Source organism: Neolamprologus brichardi, chromosome 23, assembly GCF_056152115.1.
Source record: "Neolamprologus brichardi isolate AB-2024 chromosome 23, ASM5615211v1, whole genome shotgun sequence".
Taxonomy (NCBI): Eukaryota; Metazoa; Chordata; class Actinopteri; order Cichliformes; family Cichlidae; genus Neolamprologus; species Neolamprologus brichardi.
Window position 1 is genome coordinate 9,018,705 of NC_142125.1, and position 19,318 is coordinate 9,038,022.

The window sequence follows — 19,318 nt, forward strand, 5'->3', positions numbered from 1 at the left end:
CTACCTTTAATTCCCTCCAGCTGCAGCCCCAAATGCCTCCTCGCTCTATAGGCCGCGCCAGAGGTGGGCTTGGGGGGCGCAGGCAGGAGGCTGTGGAGGGCAACATGTGGCGGCTGTGAGGGGGTCTCCCAGGGGGACGTGGGGAACAAAACACGAGCGTAAGGATCAGTGGCGTGCAAGCGGGCGGGTGCTTTACAGTCATGGAAAAAGACCAACAGCGTTAAATTTACTGATCAAATTTAGGACCCCAGGGCACGGAGGTCTGGACTAGGCCAGACACTCTGGAGTCAGCAGCGTTAGTCATGACTGACTCTCAAAGGCCACGCCCACTGTGGCTGAACAGAGTGACTCGGCAGAAGAAAGTAAATGAGTTTTGACAACATACATTATGTTTGCTTTAATCTGAAGGCTTTTGCAGTAGCAATACATCTGATACGAGTAATAAACACACATCTCATAATCTAGCAGCTTACCAGGTATCACTTTTAACTTAGTTTGGGCAGAGCTCTAGATTTAACTTAAGATGTAAGGCTTTAAGTTCAAAAGGTTTTCTTTTTGTTATCAGTCATAAATTTCTCAATCGACAGTGACACTTAACGCCTAAATTAAGACACTGAATATTCAAAACAGTAGCTCCGGAGGAAGCTGTTACTCCCTACATGGCCAGCTGCAGCCCTCCGTCCACCACCAGCGCTTCTCCTGTAATGTAGCGGGACTCCAGGAGGAAGAGGACGGCCCGGGCTACCTCCTCTGGCTCTCCAAATCTCCCCAGAGGGATGGAGCGCTCTAAGGCCTCCTCTTTCATCCCTGCAGTCATGTCAGTGTGGATAAAACCTACCAAAAGACGGGGGAAAAAATCAGCAATGAGATGACAGAGACTGACACAAGCAGTGCTTTGTACTAATTACCAATCACTAATTTAAGGATCTAATCTTCGCCGCAAGTTGCATTGGAGCAGAGAGTGTCAAGTGGCAGGGATGAACGTGAGGCCACGGTTCTTAGGAATATAAGGCAGCTGGAGGAAAGTTAGGGATGAGTTGCTGCCTTAAGTGGAGAAGCTCAAGTATCTCATGGTCTTGTTCATGAGTGGGAGAAGTAAACAAGAGATTTGTGTTTGTTTTACGGTACTGCGTTTGTGTCTGTTTGCATCGGTGACTGTATATAAACTCATTGGTTTGGTATTAGGTATTTGTCCACACAGTCTACTCAAAGAGATACACAACCACTTGCGTGCAGTCCTCCAAGGAACCAACAACACGTAGCTCGATATAAATGACACTACGCGTAAAATGAACGCTGACTGGTTAAAGGGCTCAGTGTGGTTCTCTGGCGAGCTAAAGACAGCCTTTCTACCTGCAGAGAGTGTCTGTTGCCAGATGTAGGAAGTGTCCAAAGTATGGGGTACAACTGTTCTGTAGGCTACTTACATCATGGTCAAGAGCAGAATAGAAATGAAGACTAAAAGGATTTTGGAGGACTACATAGGAGCATGTTTGCAATTGAGGTTGAGGTCCTCTCTGTTGGCTCTCCGTAGACCAATACATCAGCCATACAATCAGGCACCATAAAAGCATACCATGGGCCAGAAGAGACCGTCATTTTACTGTTCAAATATACTCTTCATTCTCACGCTCGCCTATAGCCATGAGCTTCCTCTGGAGGGTGTGTGCACAAAGATTAATGTAAAACATGTTCATTTTATTGAGCCAAGAAGCCAGTGATGGAAACAAGAGAGGTTGTAGCAGATATTGAGAAGACAGAGAGAGAAAAGTGAAAGAATCAGAAGCATATTCTGTACCTGGAACCAGGAGGTTAACCCTGATATTACGTGAAGCAACTTCTTTAGCCAAGGAGCGAGTGAAACCCTCTAGACCAGCTTTACTGGCACTGTAGACACACTGGCCAGAGTTCCCTTTCAGGCCCACAACAGAGCCTGCAGACATGACCAGAGAAATCCATTAAGATGACTTGATTCCACATTTAATATGAATCACAATCAAATTACCTGACTCGCAGCGTGCTGGATGAAGAATTTGTTACTCTGTCTGTATAATTTAATAGATTTTCTTTACAAAGAAATATAAACACTGTAAACCTTGAGGGAAGAATTCACATTAATATTATTATAGCCGTGCTTGTGGTTTCAGATTCTGGTTGGATTTTCTTACAGGATGCAGTCAATCCGGTGCTTCTTAAGAGCTGCAGTCCCAGGTGTTGGTGGCGTTCGAGATTTCAACAAAGCCCTTCTGGGAGCAAGTCTTACCATCTTGAAACAGCTTGGGCCGTTACTTAGGTATATCCAAGTTACTTTTAATTTCAGTTGTCCCTGTGACGAGTGCAGTGTATACTTTCCTTTAGTCTGCAACATCAGAGACCAATAAACTGACCAGGAAGGCTGACTCTGAGAGGAAGTCCCTCAACAAACCTTTATCCATTGTGGATAATCCCGACCACCCTTTGCACCACTTACTGAACAGGCAGCAGAGAACTTCCACTAACAGACTGATTCAGGTAATCTCTTCCTCATGCAGTAATGTTTATAACTCCACACATGTGTTTAGCAGAGAATCCTCTGTTCTTTCACCTCACAGCTTTTTTTCCCAAGCCTGCACCGTTTACTACACTTTCCCCAATACTGAGACACTAATATCATCTGCCATTAACTAAACTTTGTTTTCTGTTACATTTAGTATTTTATTATATTCTATATGATTTTGTTTCACTTTATTTTATGGTGCTACATATAGAAGCAGTACACAGTTGTTATTCTGTAAATTATGTAGGTTGTTTTTAGCCTTTCAAACAGCTTTTTTCAACAAATACATATTATTTTCTGTATTTAATGTACCAATAAAACAAAGAAAAAAAGAAAACAACTGGAACACTAGAAACTCAAACTTTACCACCTACTTGTGCCACCATCTTTTCTCTGGGAGGTTTCTATTCAGGATTCTTTTAGTACCCTCTCTCTCTCACTCATAATGTATCTGATTACAGTTCATGAGGAAAAAGAAACATAAAACCATAGATCCACAAGCTTGTTGCGTGAATTCAAAAAAATTGTCAGTATCTGATTTTATTTGGATTAAATGAGCACAAAATTACGGTGGCCCTGAGAGGCCAAACGGACTGCAAATTCAGAAAACACCAGCAATAAGAAAAACGCTGCAAAATCACACAAAACACAATGGAAATAGGAGAAACGAGAACAGAAATAGGAAAAAACAGATTTCCAAAAGCCCAAGGGAAGTGTTTCTGGGGAGACATTAATCCAACGGACAAGTTGCACAAACCCAAAACCTGCTTGGTGTGTTTTATCATGATTCATATAATACTGATGATGGATTTTTAGGCTAATAGTTAGGCTAACACACTTACCTCTCATCTTTTCTTTCCTCACAAAACCGATAGATCCTCCACTTCTTTTAAGTGTCTCCCAGCGCAATTCTTAGCATATTTTGGTCCCTGCAACATTGGGTTATTGTCTCCCCAGAAACACTTCCATTGTGCTTTTGGAAATCAGTTTTTTCCTATTTCCATTGTCGTTTTTCCTATTTCTGTTTTGTTTTTTCCTATTTTCGTTGTATTTTGTGTGCTTTTGCAGCGTTTTTCTTATTGCTGGTGTTTTCTTAAGTTGCAGTCCGTTTGGCCTCTCAGGGCCACCGTACAAAATACCATCCTCCTTAAAGGGTACACTGACTTGAATCTATAAAAGTAGTAACACAGCCATCTAGTGGTTAAATTGAAGACACACCACTAATGTGAATCATCAAGTACCTATATTAACAATAGCTGCTCCTTGGCTGTGCAGCATGCTGCGCATCGCTGCCCTGCAGGTCAACATGGAGCCCAGCAGGTTGGTGTGAAGCAGAGCCACCATGTCCTCTGGTTTGGTCCTCAGTAGCAGACCATCCCTGTGCAAACAGACAACAGCAACTTGCAGGGGTTCAGCATTTATATGCGTCTAAATATGTCTGCAAATGCAGCTGAGAATCAGTAGAGGTGTCAACTTCAGTGCTTGCTCACCTGTTGATACCGGCTGCATTCACGAGATAGGAGATGTTTCCACAGGTTTTCTGGATCATTTCAAATGTTTTCTGCACCTCCTGTTCTTTAGAGATGTCACAGCTAAAAGCAATGTGCTCATCTAGAGAGGACACACATCAGATCTACTGTCGGCATCACTGCAGTATGTTTATAAAGGTCCTCTAAGTCTACACTGAACCCTGTATTTAATTAAAAATTGGCGTAGCTTCTGAGTGCTTTAAACCTGCAGTCTTTCTAATGGCCAGCAGGGGGCGACTCCTCTGGTTGAAAGTCTGACTGTGCAGTTGCCATGAGAAAACTACCATATCTTCTAACTTGGTTTATGACCTCAGTAAACTATTTACTGATGAGTTTATGTTCTCAAGCTCTCATTTCAAGTCTTGCCAAATACAAAACAGTGTTGTCTTCGTAAAATATGTTCTACGTTATAGTCACAAAGGATTAACATGTGACTGACTGACAAGTTACTAGAGTGCACAGTGTCTCTCTGTTTAGTCACATCTAGTTTCAAAGCCAAAAAACCCTCAGTGTGAGATATCATACCAATGTCACATCCATCTTTTACTTACAGTTGATGGCAGTGTAGAGCTAGACTAAAATAAATATCCCACCCATATTTATAAAGAAAGAAGGAGCTACATACTTGTTTATTTATAATGTGTACTTGCAAAGACTAAATCAAAATGATACAGAGAAGTCTGTAATTTTATTATTTGTAATTTTGAATAAATCTACACAAGGAGGTTTTGATGCATATTTGTATTTACTCTGTTTGATCTGAACTGTACCCATGACTCCATTTTCTTCTGCTTATCTAGTGGGTAAATGAAACTTCTTAAACCATCTCAATTATAAATGCTCCCCACATTACAAAAATTACAAAAACTTAAACTAACTGTGAAATTCATTCATTTTTTTTCCTTCTCAAAATTTGGCTTTTCGGTGTTGTAAGTAAGAATGAAGACAACATATGCTGTTGTTCTCTGTTGTTTTTGCCAATTTCATAACAAATCTGTATTTTAAGCTTGAGTAAATTAAGCCATACTTTTGAAAATAAAAATTGGTAATTTTCCTTTAGAGAATGGCCATTGTGCAGAAAAAAAGCACGCTAATGAAAAGCTCTAATAGCTCTGGCACATGTCTGTATACTTTACTCATTAACTCATTTATTAGACCAAAATCCAGGGTAAGGTTTACGCCACAGCTACCTTAAATCAACACTATTGGTAATTAGCAAAATAATTTTTTATGTTTCTGTAATGGTTAATCCACCAGTTTGTGCAAGCTTGTTAATAAAAATAATATTTTTAATGCTAAATTACTATTTTACTAAAAATGTTTCAGTGGTTGAATGTTCTGCTTGATTAATTTCTGAGTTCTGAGAGAAGTCCAGTGTGCTGGTTATAATTTGGGTATTAAAACAACAATTCAGTTCAGTGAGTTCAGTAATTTAATTTGTTTTTCACAGACTTCTAAAACACTTGTGCTTTCTTTTTTATATATATTCGGTGATCTAATAAATTTGTTAAGCACTGTATTACACACAGCACAGCATTATACCTCCATGCAGAGATGCCACAGTTGCCTGGGCGACGTCTTTGTTCCTGGAGACGACGGCTACCCTGCAGCCTCTTTCTGCCAGCAGGCGGGACACTGCTTTCCCAATGCCTCTGGAACCCCCACACACTACTGCCAGTCTGGACATGATGACCTGCAGGAGAGGCAACAGCTCAATTACAGCTACAGAACAGCATCTAGACTATCTCAGATGAAACACAGGAGAGACATGCCTGCTTCCCTTTATGCTCTTCATAAGTCGATGGTGTAGTCTGATTATTGAATGGAAGCTACACAACATAAATACACAGCATTTTTATCCCTTGTTCCATATTTCAATCGGCTCTGCAGGCACGTTTTTTTAAAGTCTGGCTGAAGAAAGTAGGGAACGCTTTTATTATAGTCAAGTGCAGGTTAAACTCTGTATGCCTGGGAAAGTCAGTGTCAGATGGACACTACCACAAATGATGTGACAGTAAATTAGAAAAACTGTTTGTTTTTTTTTCTTTTTTTGTCAGTTATTATTCAGTGTTACACAAATACAAATATGATGTGTCCCATGTGTGTTACATATAAACAATCTTTTGTTGAGATCTGATCACCCTAGTATATAAGCATAATGTATTTATATGACAACTTAAAATTCCCAAAAACTCTCTGTTGATTTAAGAGCTTAAGAGTAATAATAACACCCTGTTTGCTTTAACAAAGTTTTCATTTGGTTTAGGACTGGAACACTGGGATATACTGGGATTTTTGTCTTTTGAGTCAACACACATCAGTCTGAATGTATTTTAGATGCTGAAGAAACACTGCAATAGCAACCAGAAAAACAGGCTTTAACAGCTCTATCTATACTACGCACAGATGGATTAACCATCACTGTTAATAAGGGAGAGAGGCAAAGGTGGTAGGTTTGGACATGTGCAGAGGATGGATGGCCGGTGCTCACATATCACACTTGTTCTTCTTAAGTTGTAGATAAACAGGTATCGGCTAATTTATTACCTTTAGAGACCTTGTCACTGAGGCTGCGCGATTATACTTTAAAACCAATTTTTTTTAGCTCCTAAAATTTGGAGCAGTCTTCTTCGGCCATCATCGGGTTGTTTGAATGTGTGATTTGTTTTAAAAACTCATTTTATAGTATAGTATATATTTTTCTTTAATCTGTCCCCCATTATTTTGGCACAGAGTTTATATCTATTGAAGTGCACGGAAGTGCGCGTGCTGGGATGAATACGTGACGGTAAGGTTGGTTGTTTGTCTGTATGGGTCTAGGCAAGTAAACACAGCCAAGATTATAAAATATGACACCCTGTCTTAACATGTGGGACAAAATGCTCTGCAGCACAACTCAAAGTAGGACACCGGGTCACTTCAGTGAGGCTAAGAGTCACAGTCGCTGTCCGGTAAATAGTAGCCGTATTTAGCTTTTAATGTGATCGTACAGTTACGTTTATGCAGCGATATGTTACTTACCTCGTTTTTCTGAGTCTGACACTCCGTTTGGGAAACACTGTTAAAATGTAACAAATGTTATTTACTGAACAAATAAAGAATACCAGAGGAGCGGGTAGTCATGGGCGCCGCCATGTTTTTTGTTGTTATTGTGCTGGTCGTTGTTAGTCGGTAGAGGGCGCTGTGGTAACGCTGGACTGGCTGAACTGAACTGCTTTGATTGATTGGTGATTTTTTTTTACCTTTACCCAGCCACTGTAGTTCCACCCTACACTGTCCACTGTACTTTACACCCTGTGTACACTGACCCACTTTGCCATCTGACATTTGCTGTGCTTGTTTTGCTATATTTAGTCTGACCTTTATTCATTTTTGTTGATCTATTTTATTTTAAAGAATCACTTCATTGTAATATATTCAAAAGCTTCTGACATAGTTTTATTATATATTTTTTTAAATATTTTTATTTATCTAGCTTATTTACTTCCCTTGATTTAGCTGTTAGAGTGCTTGTTATCTCAGTAAGCTGTTTTATTTTGTTACATCTTAGCTACTTTTTTTAAATTGGCCTTTTTTGTTAGAAATTATATTTATTGTTTTAGCTGATGTAGCACAGGAACTTCAACATTTTTCAAATAAATACAGCATACCTCATCTGTATCTTACTGCCAGTGAAATAGCACTGTGATCTCTATTTGCAGCCATTCGTTTTTCCACATTGTTCCCTTGTGGAAATATATCTCTTGAAGAAAAGCAAATCTGTCATCAGTGCACACAAAAAAAAGAAAAAAAATGAATCATGTTGAGACCGGTTGGGTGGCCTTGGCCCACACCTGGACAGTTCATCAGTCTGAGACTTATTCTGCCAGATTGATTTGCTGAAGCGAAATCACATTCATCACCTGTGCCAGAGTGGATATGTAGCCCTGAGCGCTGTGAATCATACACAGTATAAAAGGAACAAAATGCAAACACTACAAACAGTTTGATTTCTCTAAATGCGGTGACTCTACGCCTGTCAACCAAGAGTTCATTAGGTGTGCTTGTGCATCAGAGAGACACTGGACTGAATTTCTTTTCAGAGAAAGAAAACACTTTATTTATTTAGTTCCTGGAACTATTTTGCCTGATCATTGGGTTATTTTTAAATGCTGCCACATTTTCTTCATGCCCCACAAAAACACACGTTTACTTTTCTGGTATCATTGCTCAGAAAATTTATTCCAAGAAGCCAAGCACATAACTCCTGCCCGTTTCCTCGGGCACTGTTAAAGAGTTCAAGGAGGACTTGATTCCTTTTGCTGCAGTCAATTGAATCAGCTCACACGTCTTGTGCTTAAACATTATCAAGAATTGTTGACCTTGGGGCCTTAACACTCTACACAGCACTCCTAACTCTGAATATTTTACCTGCGCTATGCACACATAGCTTTGCCTATATTTACACACAGTCCCTACCCAACCTGTCAACCACAGTCCTGTCAGCCTGAAATATTCGTGGAATAGATTTAGCACATGTGCATAATCTACTAAAGCACAACAACCCAAGTGGACAGATGATATAACACAACCTAGAGTTACAAACAATGATTAAAGTGTAAATGTTCCTTACAAGACACTTATTCCTCCTCACTATAGTCTCATACTTATATATTGGAGTAACTTATTTCCATGGAAACCCATCCTCTGCAGGGAGCTGTGTGCAACACAATGACCTCTCTGGGTGCTTGTCAGTTCCTGTCAACATTTCCCAGCTGAACACTCTGGGAAGGCTCACCTCTCTTTACTCTGCTGTAAGTCATGGGAGACACTGCTTACCAGTAACAACCTTTTATTAGCAGATACTATAATGAGCACCCAAATAGATTTAATTTGAAGCACCCAGCTCTTTGCTGTCGTTGTTATGCAGCTTAGTTTGTATTGCACTTGTTACTGTTCTTTTCTTTATTTCATGACTCCTCCTTGCCCTCCTCCTCCACCACCACACCACCAGGCTTTGAGAGCTTTAGTTCAGTCTGGGACACGGCTGAAAAAAAAGAGCCTTTGATCACCAAGAAATACGTCACTGTTTCTGAAACACTTTGGGTTCAATTAATTGGATAAGCCACTTTTAATATAAAGTGGAACAAATGAAAAATGCTTTAATACTCAATAAATAATCCTGGTAAATATTTCTGATTATGATTACTCTAGAGTGTCAGCTTCTGAACTGAAACACAAAGCTACTGGATAAAAAGCAGTTTTTGGCCTTAAAACCGCCATTTTCTATAAAGGCCACCAGGGGGCATTATCTGTAGTTGTAAAAAGTTAAGGTGCTGACATCAGTAATTATCTTAATGAGAAGTTTATGGACTTAGTCAGGCATTTTGGTTTATAATGAATAAAATATGTTAATTTTGTAAATGTTAGTTATTTTAAAAGTCAGAAAGGTCGTCGGCTAACAGCTTTCACCAGACGTTAGCTAAAGAACATGTACCCTATGTTTGACAGTCAGACGGACCCTGACTCATCACACCTGGTTTCTTCTCTAGGCTTCAAAATAGGACTTCACAAACCAGGAGGTGGCTTCACTGTGACTATATTCATGTTTTATACTGTCTATGGTGAAGAGTGACAGAAAGGGAAGTGTAGAAGTTCTCATGACACTATGAGAGGCCTGGGCTAAAAGAGGCTCAGTTTTTATTTTCAATAAGCTACACTTTTCAGTTTTATTTGAAGCTGCTGTACTCAATAGCTATCTGTTTGACTTCACCTCTGCTAACTTCAGTCACTGAATTGGGCCTCTCCACTGTGGTTTGCTGTGTGATGCAGCTTGCCTGAGAAGTTCTCCACCTTGAGGTCAGTCAAATTCTAGTCTTTAATTAGGAGGCACCTGGGTCTGTACTCTCACTACTTGTCCAAATATAGACACATGTGGCTCCTAAAGGTAACACTATGGCAGCCAGAATGCTAACACTGCGGCTTTGAAATGTCAGTTTATGTCATGGTGGCCATCTTTTTTATACAGTTGATGGACAAAGGTCTCTCTTCCTGGCAATAATCAGTGTGTGTTTACAGTACTGTGGAAACGTCTTCTGTCACCACTTATTTCTTTATGTTTTGCTTCCAAGAAGTCACACCTAAGTTCCGCAGGCTTTCTGAAGATCTGGCAAAGTTTTTTGTTTTTGGACATTGGCTCCTTTTTCTGCTACTTTTTAGTCGAGTCCTTCTACCGGACAGTATTCAGAAGAGTTTTTGTTTGTTAAGCCACTTAACACTGACCTATGACTCATTCAGGCATAAAAAATAAATATTTAGGACAAAAAGAAGTAATAGCAGGCCTAAAGAAAATATCTACATTAGATGATCAATATCTTAAAGTGATGTCCTTAAGAAAAAGTAAAACCAAATCCAGCAAAAGCTGGAGAGATGGATCTGGTCCTTCAGTCTCACCAGGAATGGTCTCAACGGAAAGGCCAAGATGTCATTCTTAAGGAAAATGCGGAGAAATGTCTGAGGAAGTCAAATTACACAAGAACCAGCCTGAAAATCAGTGGCAACAGGTCTCATGAAGTGAAGAATTCAAATTTTGAAAACTGAAAACTGTGGAGGTTCTGTCCCGGTTTGGAACTGTATATAACTATATCAGCCAGTGATCCTGGTGCTGTGGGTCGAAATTAAAGGAATTGTGAAATCAGAAAAATACCACTTGATTTTGAACCACTTTATAATGCAATCTGGAAAGTGTCTGATTGTTAAAAGCTTCATTTTTCAGGATGACAACAATCCCAACGATGCCAATGCAGTAAAATACCTGAAAATACCACACATGTCAGTCAGACTGGCCTCCCCAGAGCCCAGTCCTCGACATTAGTGAAACAGTGTGGGATCATGTAGATAATATAGAACAGAACAAAAGGCAGCCAACACCCAAAGAAGAGCTTTGAATGTCCTACAAGAATCCTACCTGAAGACTACTTAAAGAAACTATAGGAAAGCTTAAAATTGTTCAGGCTGTGAAGAATGAAGGTGGTCACACCAAATATTGACCTTCAAGCTCATTACTAAAAACTCTGTTTTTGCCTTATATATTTCCAAGTGTTTTTTTTTTGTTGTTTTTTTTACATTTTAATAAATCACTGGATACATTTCACATTTTCCTAGCAAAATATAAAGAAGTGAGGAATGGCTCAAGAGTTTTGCACATTGCTGTACTTTCAGATAAATTGCGAGCCCGTACATTTTAAGGTAATAAATAATAAATAATAATAAATAACAGCACTTTACTTTTTCAGATTTCCGATTACTAACCAGGTCAGATACATCTGCTGTGACGTGACACACAGTCACTGGAGAAAACACCAGAGCGCTCTCACAAAATGATGACCAAGCCTCAGAAAAATATGGAAACCATTAGCTTTTATTGTTTTAGAGATTTTTACAAAAAACAAAAAAAAATGTGCGATTCCCTCAAATACTTCAGAATGTTTTTCACATAACAGATTTGTGCCAAACATGTCAATTTCAGTTTCATCATTTTCAGACATAACAGATGATCGACAGACTTAAAAAAAACAAAACAAAAAAATCAAGTAAGTCACCTTGGCATATAAGAAATCTGTTAAGATGGATTGAGCAAACTTAAGTTGCCGTGTGTTTGGATGAATGAAGACTAGTAATTATTTTAAGAAATAATTACTAGTCTTCATTCAATATGCTTCATATTCTGAGTTGTAAACTGTGCAGCCTATGCATGAAAACATGTACGAGACGTCAGTATGATTTGAAACGGTGCGGTAGTGTGTATGCCAGTATAACTGTGTGCCTCTGTGTAGGAGTATGTCTGTATATTAAAGGCTTCCCAGTGAAATGAAAAGACACTCGATGAGGGAGAGTTTGAGCAGAGCGCCTGAGGTTGGTGTGGTGACGGCCAAGACGACAAGAAAACATCAGATTAATTCTATATAAAAAGAAGCCCTAACAGTGATTTGTACCATCGCTTTCCGCCCTCGCTCCAAATTTCAAGCAAATGACAACATATTTCCAGCAGTCAGTTACACAGTGGTCCCCTCAATTAACAACAAGAGACTTAAAAAATAATTATCACAGACGCTTGAAACTCTGGGTCTAAATCAGTCGTTAAACTCCTTCTCAAAGCCAAATTTGGCACGATTCAGTGATTGCCTCAACATGTTCAAACACCCCACGGACCTCAAACGACTTCCTGAAAAAATCTGATGAATAAGTCACATTACATTAACTGATGTGAGGTTCCCTTAGGCGAGGAGGTGGGGGGTGGGTTCACAGTAATGCGTTTACTCTAAAGGGTTTCATTGATTTTTCAGAGGGCTTTTTAAAGTGAACCTACCATGCTTTTCATTCTTTTCTGTGATACAGCTTTTGCTACAAAGGTAGATGCTTTATTATAAATGGCCAAAGTTTGACATAATGAGGTCACCAATTAAGCTCGAGCATCAGAGTGCAGTAAACTCCTGGTTTCAGACAGGTCTTTCTACTCCTGGCTCTGTAAAATGTCAGCGTCCTGTCCTTCTGAATAAAGCTATCCTTCAAGCTTTATTTATTGGTCCTGTCATTGTTTGCATTTATACCCGAGCCCATTGTGTCTACACTAATCATACTGACTTGAAACCAGGTAGAAGACTTTAAAAGTGATCCAATCTAAGCACAAACTCCTAAGCTGTAGACTCAACGTAGCTCTATAAGCAGAGCAGCGCGACCCACCGCAGGCTGGGCAGTGAATTGGATTTAAATTTAAATCTGATTGATCAGGATCAAACAACTAAAGGTGTACATATTTCACTAGCAGGTTTACTTCATGTATTGTGTTTTAAATCAAGCAAACACCGTTATTTTTTTACACTGTTGTACGTTTAGTCCTCTAAAAAAAACACACAAACTCACTTCCAGTTTAAAGTTGACACTATCAATCTAAAGGTTTCTGTCAAAAATGGTGTGTGATAGAGGTGCCAGCTGAATCGGCTCTTTGGCTTTCCATTGCACTCGCCTCTCCTCTTCTTGATTCCATTGTCGTCTAATGATGGCGTCTCACAGAGGACACCGGCCGGATGGACCGGAAGTTCCTACTGTAACACCATGCTTCCCAAATTATGTGAACAATATATAAAATTCAGGAAAATCCCCAATAAAAACACATTTTGTTTAAATTTCTTTAAGTTAATAACTAAAAGATAACCAAATTAAAACTGTTAACATAATAATAGAGAAACCATCTGTCCACTTCCTTCTACCTATCCAATTCCTGCTGTCAATAGGCAAGATGTGGGGTACAGTCTATTACAGGTTTAACACAGATAGACAGACATCCATTCATGCTCACATTCACACTAGTTCAGCTAAAAATGGAAGTCTAAGGACTGTGGATGAAGCTGGAACACCTGGAGAGAAACCACATAGAACATACAAACTGCACAGAAATGCCCCAACTCACTGCTGGATTTGAACCCAGGACCTTCTTAGAGTGAGACACCGCATGCCTCCTGAACAATTTTGGCTCCTCTATCATCAAAAGTCTTCTGTTTATTAGGTGCAGCCAATCAGATAAAAGCTGGTTTAAAAGTAGAGGAACTAAACTGCTTGTTTCAGAGGAAGAACTTAGAGGCTGCACCAATGCCCAGTATAAGATAAAGAAGGATTATTTCCAACTGTGAGTTGTGCAAAGCTAATACTCGAGTCCAAAATTAAAAATGAGCATAACTGGTCAACTTCAAGGCAAAGAAGAATGATCTTTTATGAAGATTACACTTTCATTTTTTTTTTAAAAAGTATTCTAAAATTGCTAATTCATTTTCAGCTCAACAAGCACCAAACCTACAGCCAAATCCCCTCCAATCACTAAGAAATCTTATAGTAATTCAAGTCAGTACAACAATTAACAGAAAAACAAGAAACAAACTTTGAATCGCTTAACCATGAAAAACGGGGTGGGGGGGTGGGGGGGTCAAGGGCTCAATGTGATTGATTTCAATAAAAATTTGTGATTGGATTCAACAGATTGAATGCACCTCTTCCTGTGGAGCGATAAAACATGCTACTTTAGGCAAACATTCTGTGCTTTAGCTAGCAGTGTTTCTTATTGCCACAAGTCACATTAGGAATGAGTTCCTGTTCACACACGGAGCCCGTTGAGGGGCGACTGTGTCCGATTAGTTATATGACACTCTCTCTACGAGCAGCAGGTGTCAGCGTCTCTGAAATTTGTAGCTAACATAAAATAAATACACACTGAAAGGAATCGGCCGTGCACTGTTACTGTAATGTTATGTCGCTCCTGTGATGGAGCGCTCTGTCCAGGTTCGGCTACTGCCGAGGGAGGTTAGGAGAGCAGCTACTCTGGTCAGTAAATATAAAGAAGGTACAAAGTAAGCATCATTTGAGTCCATTTTGGAGTGTGTTTTTCGCATATTAAAAACGGCAGAGCCAAACAGTCTGTCAGCACTTTGTCTCCTGCGGATGGCTTTGCTAATCACATGCAAATGTTTGATCAATGCAGTATCAGCCCTTTACACTGCAACCACACTGCGAGAAAAAACTAGATGCCTGTGAATGGCACACAGAAATTATTTGTCAAAGCGGAGTACTCAAATGTGCAATACAGCAGATCACTGTTAGGATCCCCCGGATTAAATAATGCCTTCGGAGGAGGAGAAGTATCTTATTTTCTTACTCTGCAGCACAATTTGTTCTGATCTGTTCCACCTAATATAACTGCCTTCTGACAGTCTGAACAGCAGTCATATAGAGAAAAGCAAGTCTGATGTATTAAAATAAGGCGTGTGCTTTACTTAACCCCTTAACATGTGGCACTACAAAAAGATTGATCTATGAAATAAGTTAAAATGTGTAACATACGGATAAACAGTTCATACTGGATGTTTTAGGACTAATCATATTTGTGTCCTTATGTACAATAAAGTGAGGAACAGTACAAGGCACACATTTAACAGTTGAATTGTTACAAAGATATAAATAACCAACAAAAAAAAAGTAAAGAAAAGTTCATGAATAGTGTGTGCTCTCCTCTAACTCTGTCCAATGTGCTTTCATTGATTTTTCTCTGCAGCGCTCTCGAGTGCCAACGGTGGTCTATTTCAAGACTTGAAGTGTCATCGTGGTTGACCTGTCCAAGCAACCTTGGGAGCAGTGACACCTTAACGAGGCTAGCAGCAGTCAGATGGATCACTGTGTGTTTGTGTGTATACGTGCGTGTATTAAATGATGTCTACAAAGCTGCCAGGGAACAGTCCCGTCCTGCCATTCCTCTGCAGCGTGCCTTTGAACCAGCCATCTTCCCTCTTCCTGTGAACAAACACAATGTCGCCCTCCTTAAGTTCCAGCTCTGCTTCGCTCTGGGGAGGATATGATACAACCACCCTGTACCTGAAAGAGAATAGCCAGGCAGATGGTGAATGATACACACTGCAACAATGGCAATGAGTGTGTCCTGGAAACAGATTTAAAAACAACAAACAACATGCACACATGGAAAAATTTGAGTACCGCATGTATATATCCCACTCAAACTGAACTGAATTAGGAACACCATAACATGGACACAAAGTTCTAGTCTAAACAGGCCTTTATGAATCTGGCTATTGATTGATCTAGTTGTACAGATAAACAATAATCTGAAACAGTCCAAAGAAACTGCGCATTTACCTCTCACATATGATGGGACGTGCGTCATGCTGTTGAGATAAAAGAGAGGAGCAGGGCTGGCGGGGAGGAGGAGCGATAGGAACACATCCATCAAGGGGACTGCTCTTCCGATGGGAGGACTCTGGGACTGAGGAGGAGGAGGATGACGAGGCAGAAGCAGCAGCAGGTTCAGAGTCCAGGCAGCTCGCTGGGCCAGAGGGAGGGGAGGTGTCAGGGCCCACAGCGCCATGTAGCAGCTCTCCAGCAGCAGCGGTCTGCTCAGCCTCAAGGGTAGGAGAGGAGGGGGGCGAAGGGCGAGACTTCTTCTTATTGGAGGACAACAGCTTCAGAAGACTTTTCTTTTCTCTCTGCAAAATGAAGACAAGCATTTTTTTGCAGCAACCTCTGAGGCGATGACAAGTACTTTTTAGAAGCCGCAGACAGACATAATCTAATGTCTGGACCTGTTTGTTTCTCCCTACGGAAACTAAAAAAATGTGGTGGGACAAATTCCAATTTTATTTTATTTTTTTTTGCAGGCAAGGTAAATGTGTAAAAACATGGCATCTAATTTGTTAAGCAGACATTAAAAAATAAATAAATAAATTATATATATATATATATATATATATATATATATATATATATATATATATATATATATATATATATATATATATATATATATATATATATATATAAAAATAAAACAGCCCTCCTTGTTGTTCCTACTGGTGAATCGTCCCTGCATGATTAACATTTAAATAAAAATTAAGCCTCCCAGGGCATTTCAATCATCTGCTACAAATGAAGACATTCATTACTATGATGGAAAAAAACAAAACAGGTATCTATTAAAAACACAAACAGCAACAGACAATTGGAGACCATTTTAATTCTTTCAGAGTCCAACCTTGATGTCTTTATCCAGTCTGCAGGCAGGAGCTGCATTGTTAGATGTGGGATTGAGAGCGGAGTTGCTCCCAGGGCCGACGGGCACAGTGAGGACAGGTACAGGTCTCAAAGCGTCACTATCCAAAGATGCAGCGCTGACATTGGGTGGGGTCAAGGAGGCAGCTGCGCAGCCCATTGCCACCCCTACTCGAGTGCAGCCTTGTGCAGGGCTTGACCCGGGCTGCGAGCACACTGCGAGGTGTGGGAGATACGTCACGGGTGTTGCAGACTGTATTGGTGTCACTGCTGCTGTGGGCCTGTCCTGACTGTGACATGCAGCTGCAAATTCAATATATGAAAATTTGGTTTTCATAGGTTTAAATTTGTCTTCATACAAAAGGACAAAATCCATTTTAAGCCAGTGAGTTTACCTGTCCTGACTGCGTTGCGAGCCTGATTCACGGTCATCTGGGAGGTGACGTGCAGCGAGACTTTTGGCTGTTGGCCTGTGGCTGTTTGAGCTGTGGTGACCACCGCTACAGGCTGGGAGCTGGCAGGTGCAGCGGCGGGGCATACAGTGAGCGGTTTGTTAAAATCAGGCCCTGAAACAATGGCTCCAAGGGGAGCAGAAGAGGGGCTGACGATGGTGACACCTCTGCCTGCCTGAGTGCACAGACTCAAGGGCACTTTGGGCTGAGAGCTCCCAGACGCCGTCCTGCAGAGGGAGAGAGGAAGTAAAACGGTGTAAGACACAGTGCAGCTTTATACGATAAGATGCATCTTTAGTGTGAAGTGTGCCCGGCAGCTCTAGTGTGTGCACTAGCATCCAGAACACCAATATATTAGGGTTTCAGAAAAGATTAATCACAGCCTGGACAACTAAGATTTCAGTACATCAAATTTAAGATCCTGACATTATGATAACCAAATATTTCAGTAAAGCAGATTGTTCTCTCTGGTTTGGAGGACAGTTGTTGCCCCAAATAAGAAAGTTTAAATATTTCAGGATCTTTACAAGTGATGGTGAAGGCAGTGTCTGAAAATAACAAGACTGCGGGTACGAGCTAACATAATTAGCTAACCCACTGGGTGGCTGGGCTAAGCCTTAGACACAAGGTGAAGAGCTCAGAGTGGAGATGCTGCTCCTTTGTGTCAAAAAGGAGACCGCCCATCCTTACAAGGATGCCACCTGGATGTTTCCCTTAGGAGGTTTAGGAGCTGTACCCTACTGATAGACCCAGAACTCACTGGGGATTACACAGCTCTCCTGGCTGGCTTGAGAACACCTCGAGATCCCCTAGGAGGAATTGGAACACATTGCTGGGAAAAGCGAGGTCTGGAATACCTGGCTTAGCCAGCAGTCACTGTGACCTGACTTCAGATAAACGGGAGATTATAAACGGACAAATAAAAATGCACAGCACCGTAGCTCTGTTTTTAGAAGGACCTCAGTCAGAACATGGAGCATCATTTCCAGATTTAAGTAGCTTACCACTACCCGATCCACCTCATAAACACTTTTCTGTCGATGATGCCTGGACAATATTTTTGATTTTAGCACCTGGAGGAGCAGCTGTACCAATCATTTTATTGACCCTGAAAGAATCTGGAAAATTTTAAGTCTGTGTGTCTCTCTGTGGTTGTTTGGAACTGAAGCAGCATTTAGTAAATTACATTAGCCATAAGATGGTAAAGATTTCTGGTCTTAAACTGTGACTAATAAGAGTCACGGTTATGGTTTAAATTGACCATAAACCGAAAACTTACTTTTGTCAGGCTGAAAGCTGAATGCAGGAAAACAAAAAACTCACACGAGGAATTTGTGCAGCAAAATGTATTCTTTATGGGAATTATCCTTTGCTAAGCTGGTTCAATAACTCAGCAAAAAGCATTTGTACAGAATAAACATCAGGTGTGGCTTTATCAATAAAACACAGCATACTTTACACTATCAGCAAACTGGAGGAATTTTTATGCTATAGCTTTGCATCATAAACAAAAGGATGTGAAAGCGAGTGCACCTGCGAGTGTGTGTGTATACAGTATGCTGATAAGAATAAATGCCTGACCTGCTGACGGGGCTCATGTAGTTCCCAGGAAACACTCCAATCTTTCCCGTGTGCATGGACGTGCCCTTGAACCAGCCATCCTGACAGCGTTCCAGCACCAGAAACATCTCTCCTTTCCTCAGCTCCAGTTCATCCTCCTTTCGAGGAGTGTAGGGAAACATTGCCACATAGCTGCATGAAAAACAAACAAAGATGAGACATTTACCAGACACATAGATGGCTTTCATGGCGGACTTTCTCCCTTCTGGAATAAAAGCATGCCATTTGCTTTGCGTTCATCCCATCATCCAGTACATCTGTCATCAGCTCCTCTGGGAGCCTCCAGCAAAGACAGTGCCCTCTGACCCAGAGAAAATCTGCACTGGAGGACAAAACAATTTGTGGGTCATGTCTCTACCGCAGCCAAAAAAGCAGGCCTCAGCTGGGATGTTTTCAGTCTGATTTCAGTGTTGTCTGCGAGGGAACATAAATGGATGAGTCTGACATGCATGCAATGGCAGGAAAACAGGCATGAGTGGATCTAATTCTTATCAGGTGTGTGGTTTGTCTTCAGGGAGTAATGAGGGTAAAAGGTGAAAGGGTCAAAAGTCAGGGGTCACCGAGTGGATGGACCAATGGGACCCAGGAGACTGTCA

General features: G+C 40.6%; 2 protein-coding genes across 2 annotated transcripts in view; both read right to left on the reverse strand.

Annotated features, from left to right (window-relative positions):
• Positions 1-382: 382 nt before the first annotated feature.
• cbr4 (carbonyl reductase 4) lies at positions 383-7,217 on the reverse strand. The gene is made up of 6 exons (XM_006790224.3): positions 7,087-7,217; positions 5,608-5,758; positions 4,027-4,147; positions 3,778-3,914; positions 1,799-1,933; positions 383-834 (listed from the first exon to the last, which is right to left on the reverse strand). The coding sequence occupies exons 2-6, from the start codon at positions 5,750-5,752 to the stop codon at positions 656-658; spliced, it is 717 nt and encodes a 238-aa protein (XP_006790287.1). The 5' UTR covers positions 5,753-5,758; positions 7,087-7,217; the 3' UTR covers positions 383-655.
• Positions 7,218-14,723: 7,506 nt separating this feature from the next.
• sh3rf1 (SH3 domain containing ring finger 1) overlaps positions 14,724-19,318 on the reverse strand; it is a 46,865-nt gene continuing 42,270 nt past the window's right edge. Inside the window, exons 8-12 of the mRNA XM_006790225.3 lie at positions 18,684-18,854; positions 17,046-17,329; positions 16,634-16,953; positions 15,742-16,088; positions 14,724-15,462 (exon numbers count right to left, since the gene is read on the reverse strand). Coding sequence (XP_006790288.2) covers positions 15,294-15,462; positions 15,742-16,088; positions 16,634-16,953; positions 17,046-17,329; positions 18,684-18,854 — 1,291 coding nt within the window. The 3' untranslated portion in view covers positions 14,724-15,293. The remainder of the gene's footprint in view (positions 15,463-15,741; positions 16,089-16,633; positions 16,954-17,045; positions 17,330-18,683; positions 18,855-19,318) is intronic.

Excerpts from the sequence above, each read along its gene's own strand:
- cbr4 (XM_006790224.3), bottom strand. The coding sequence starts at position 5,752 with ATGTCCAGACTGGCAGTAGTGTGTGGGGGTTCCAGAGGCATTGGGAAA. Across the intron at positions 3,915-4,026 it reads AATGCAGCCGGTATCAACAG|GGATGGTCTGCTACTGAGGA; the intron begins GTGAGCAAGCAC and ends CTGTTTGCACAG. Across the intron at positions 835-1,798 it reads GGTTAACCTCCTGGTTCCAG|GTTTTATCCACACTGACATG; the intron begins GTACAGAATATG and ends GTCTTTTGGTAG.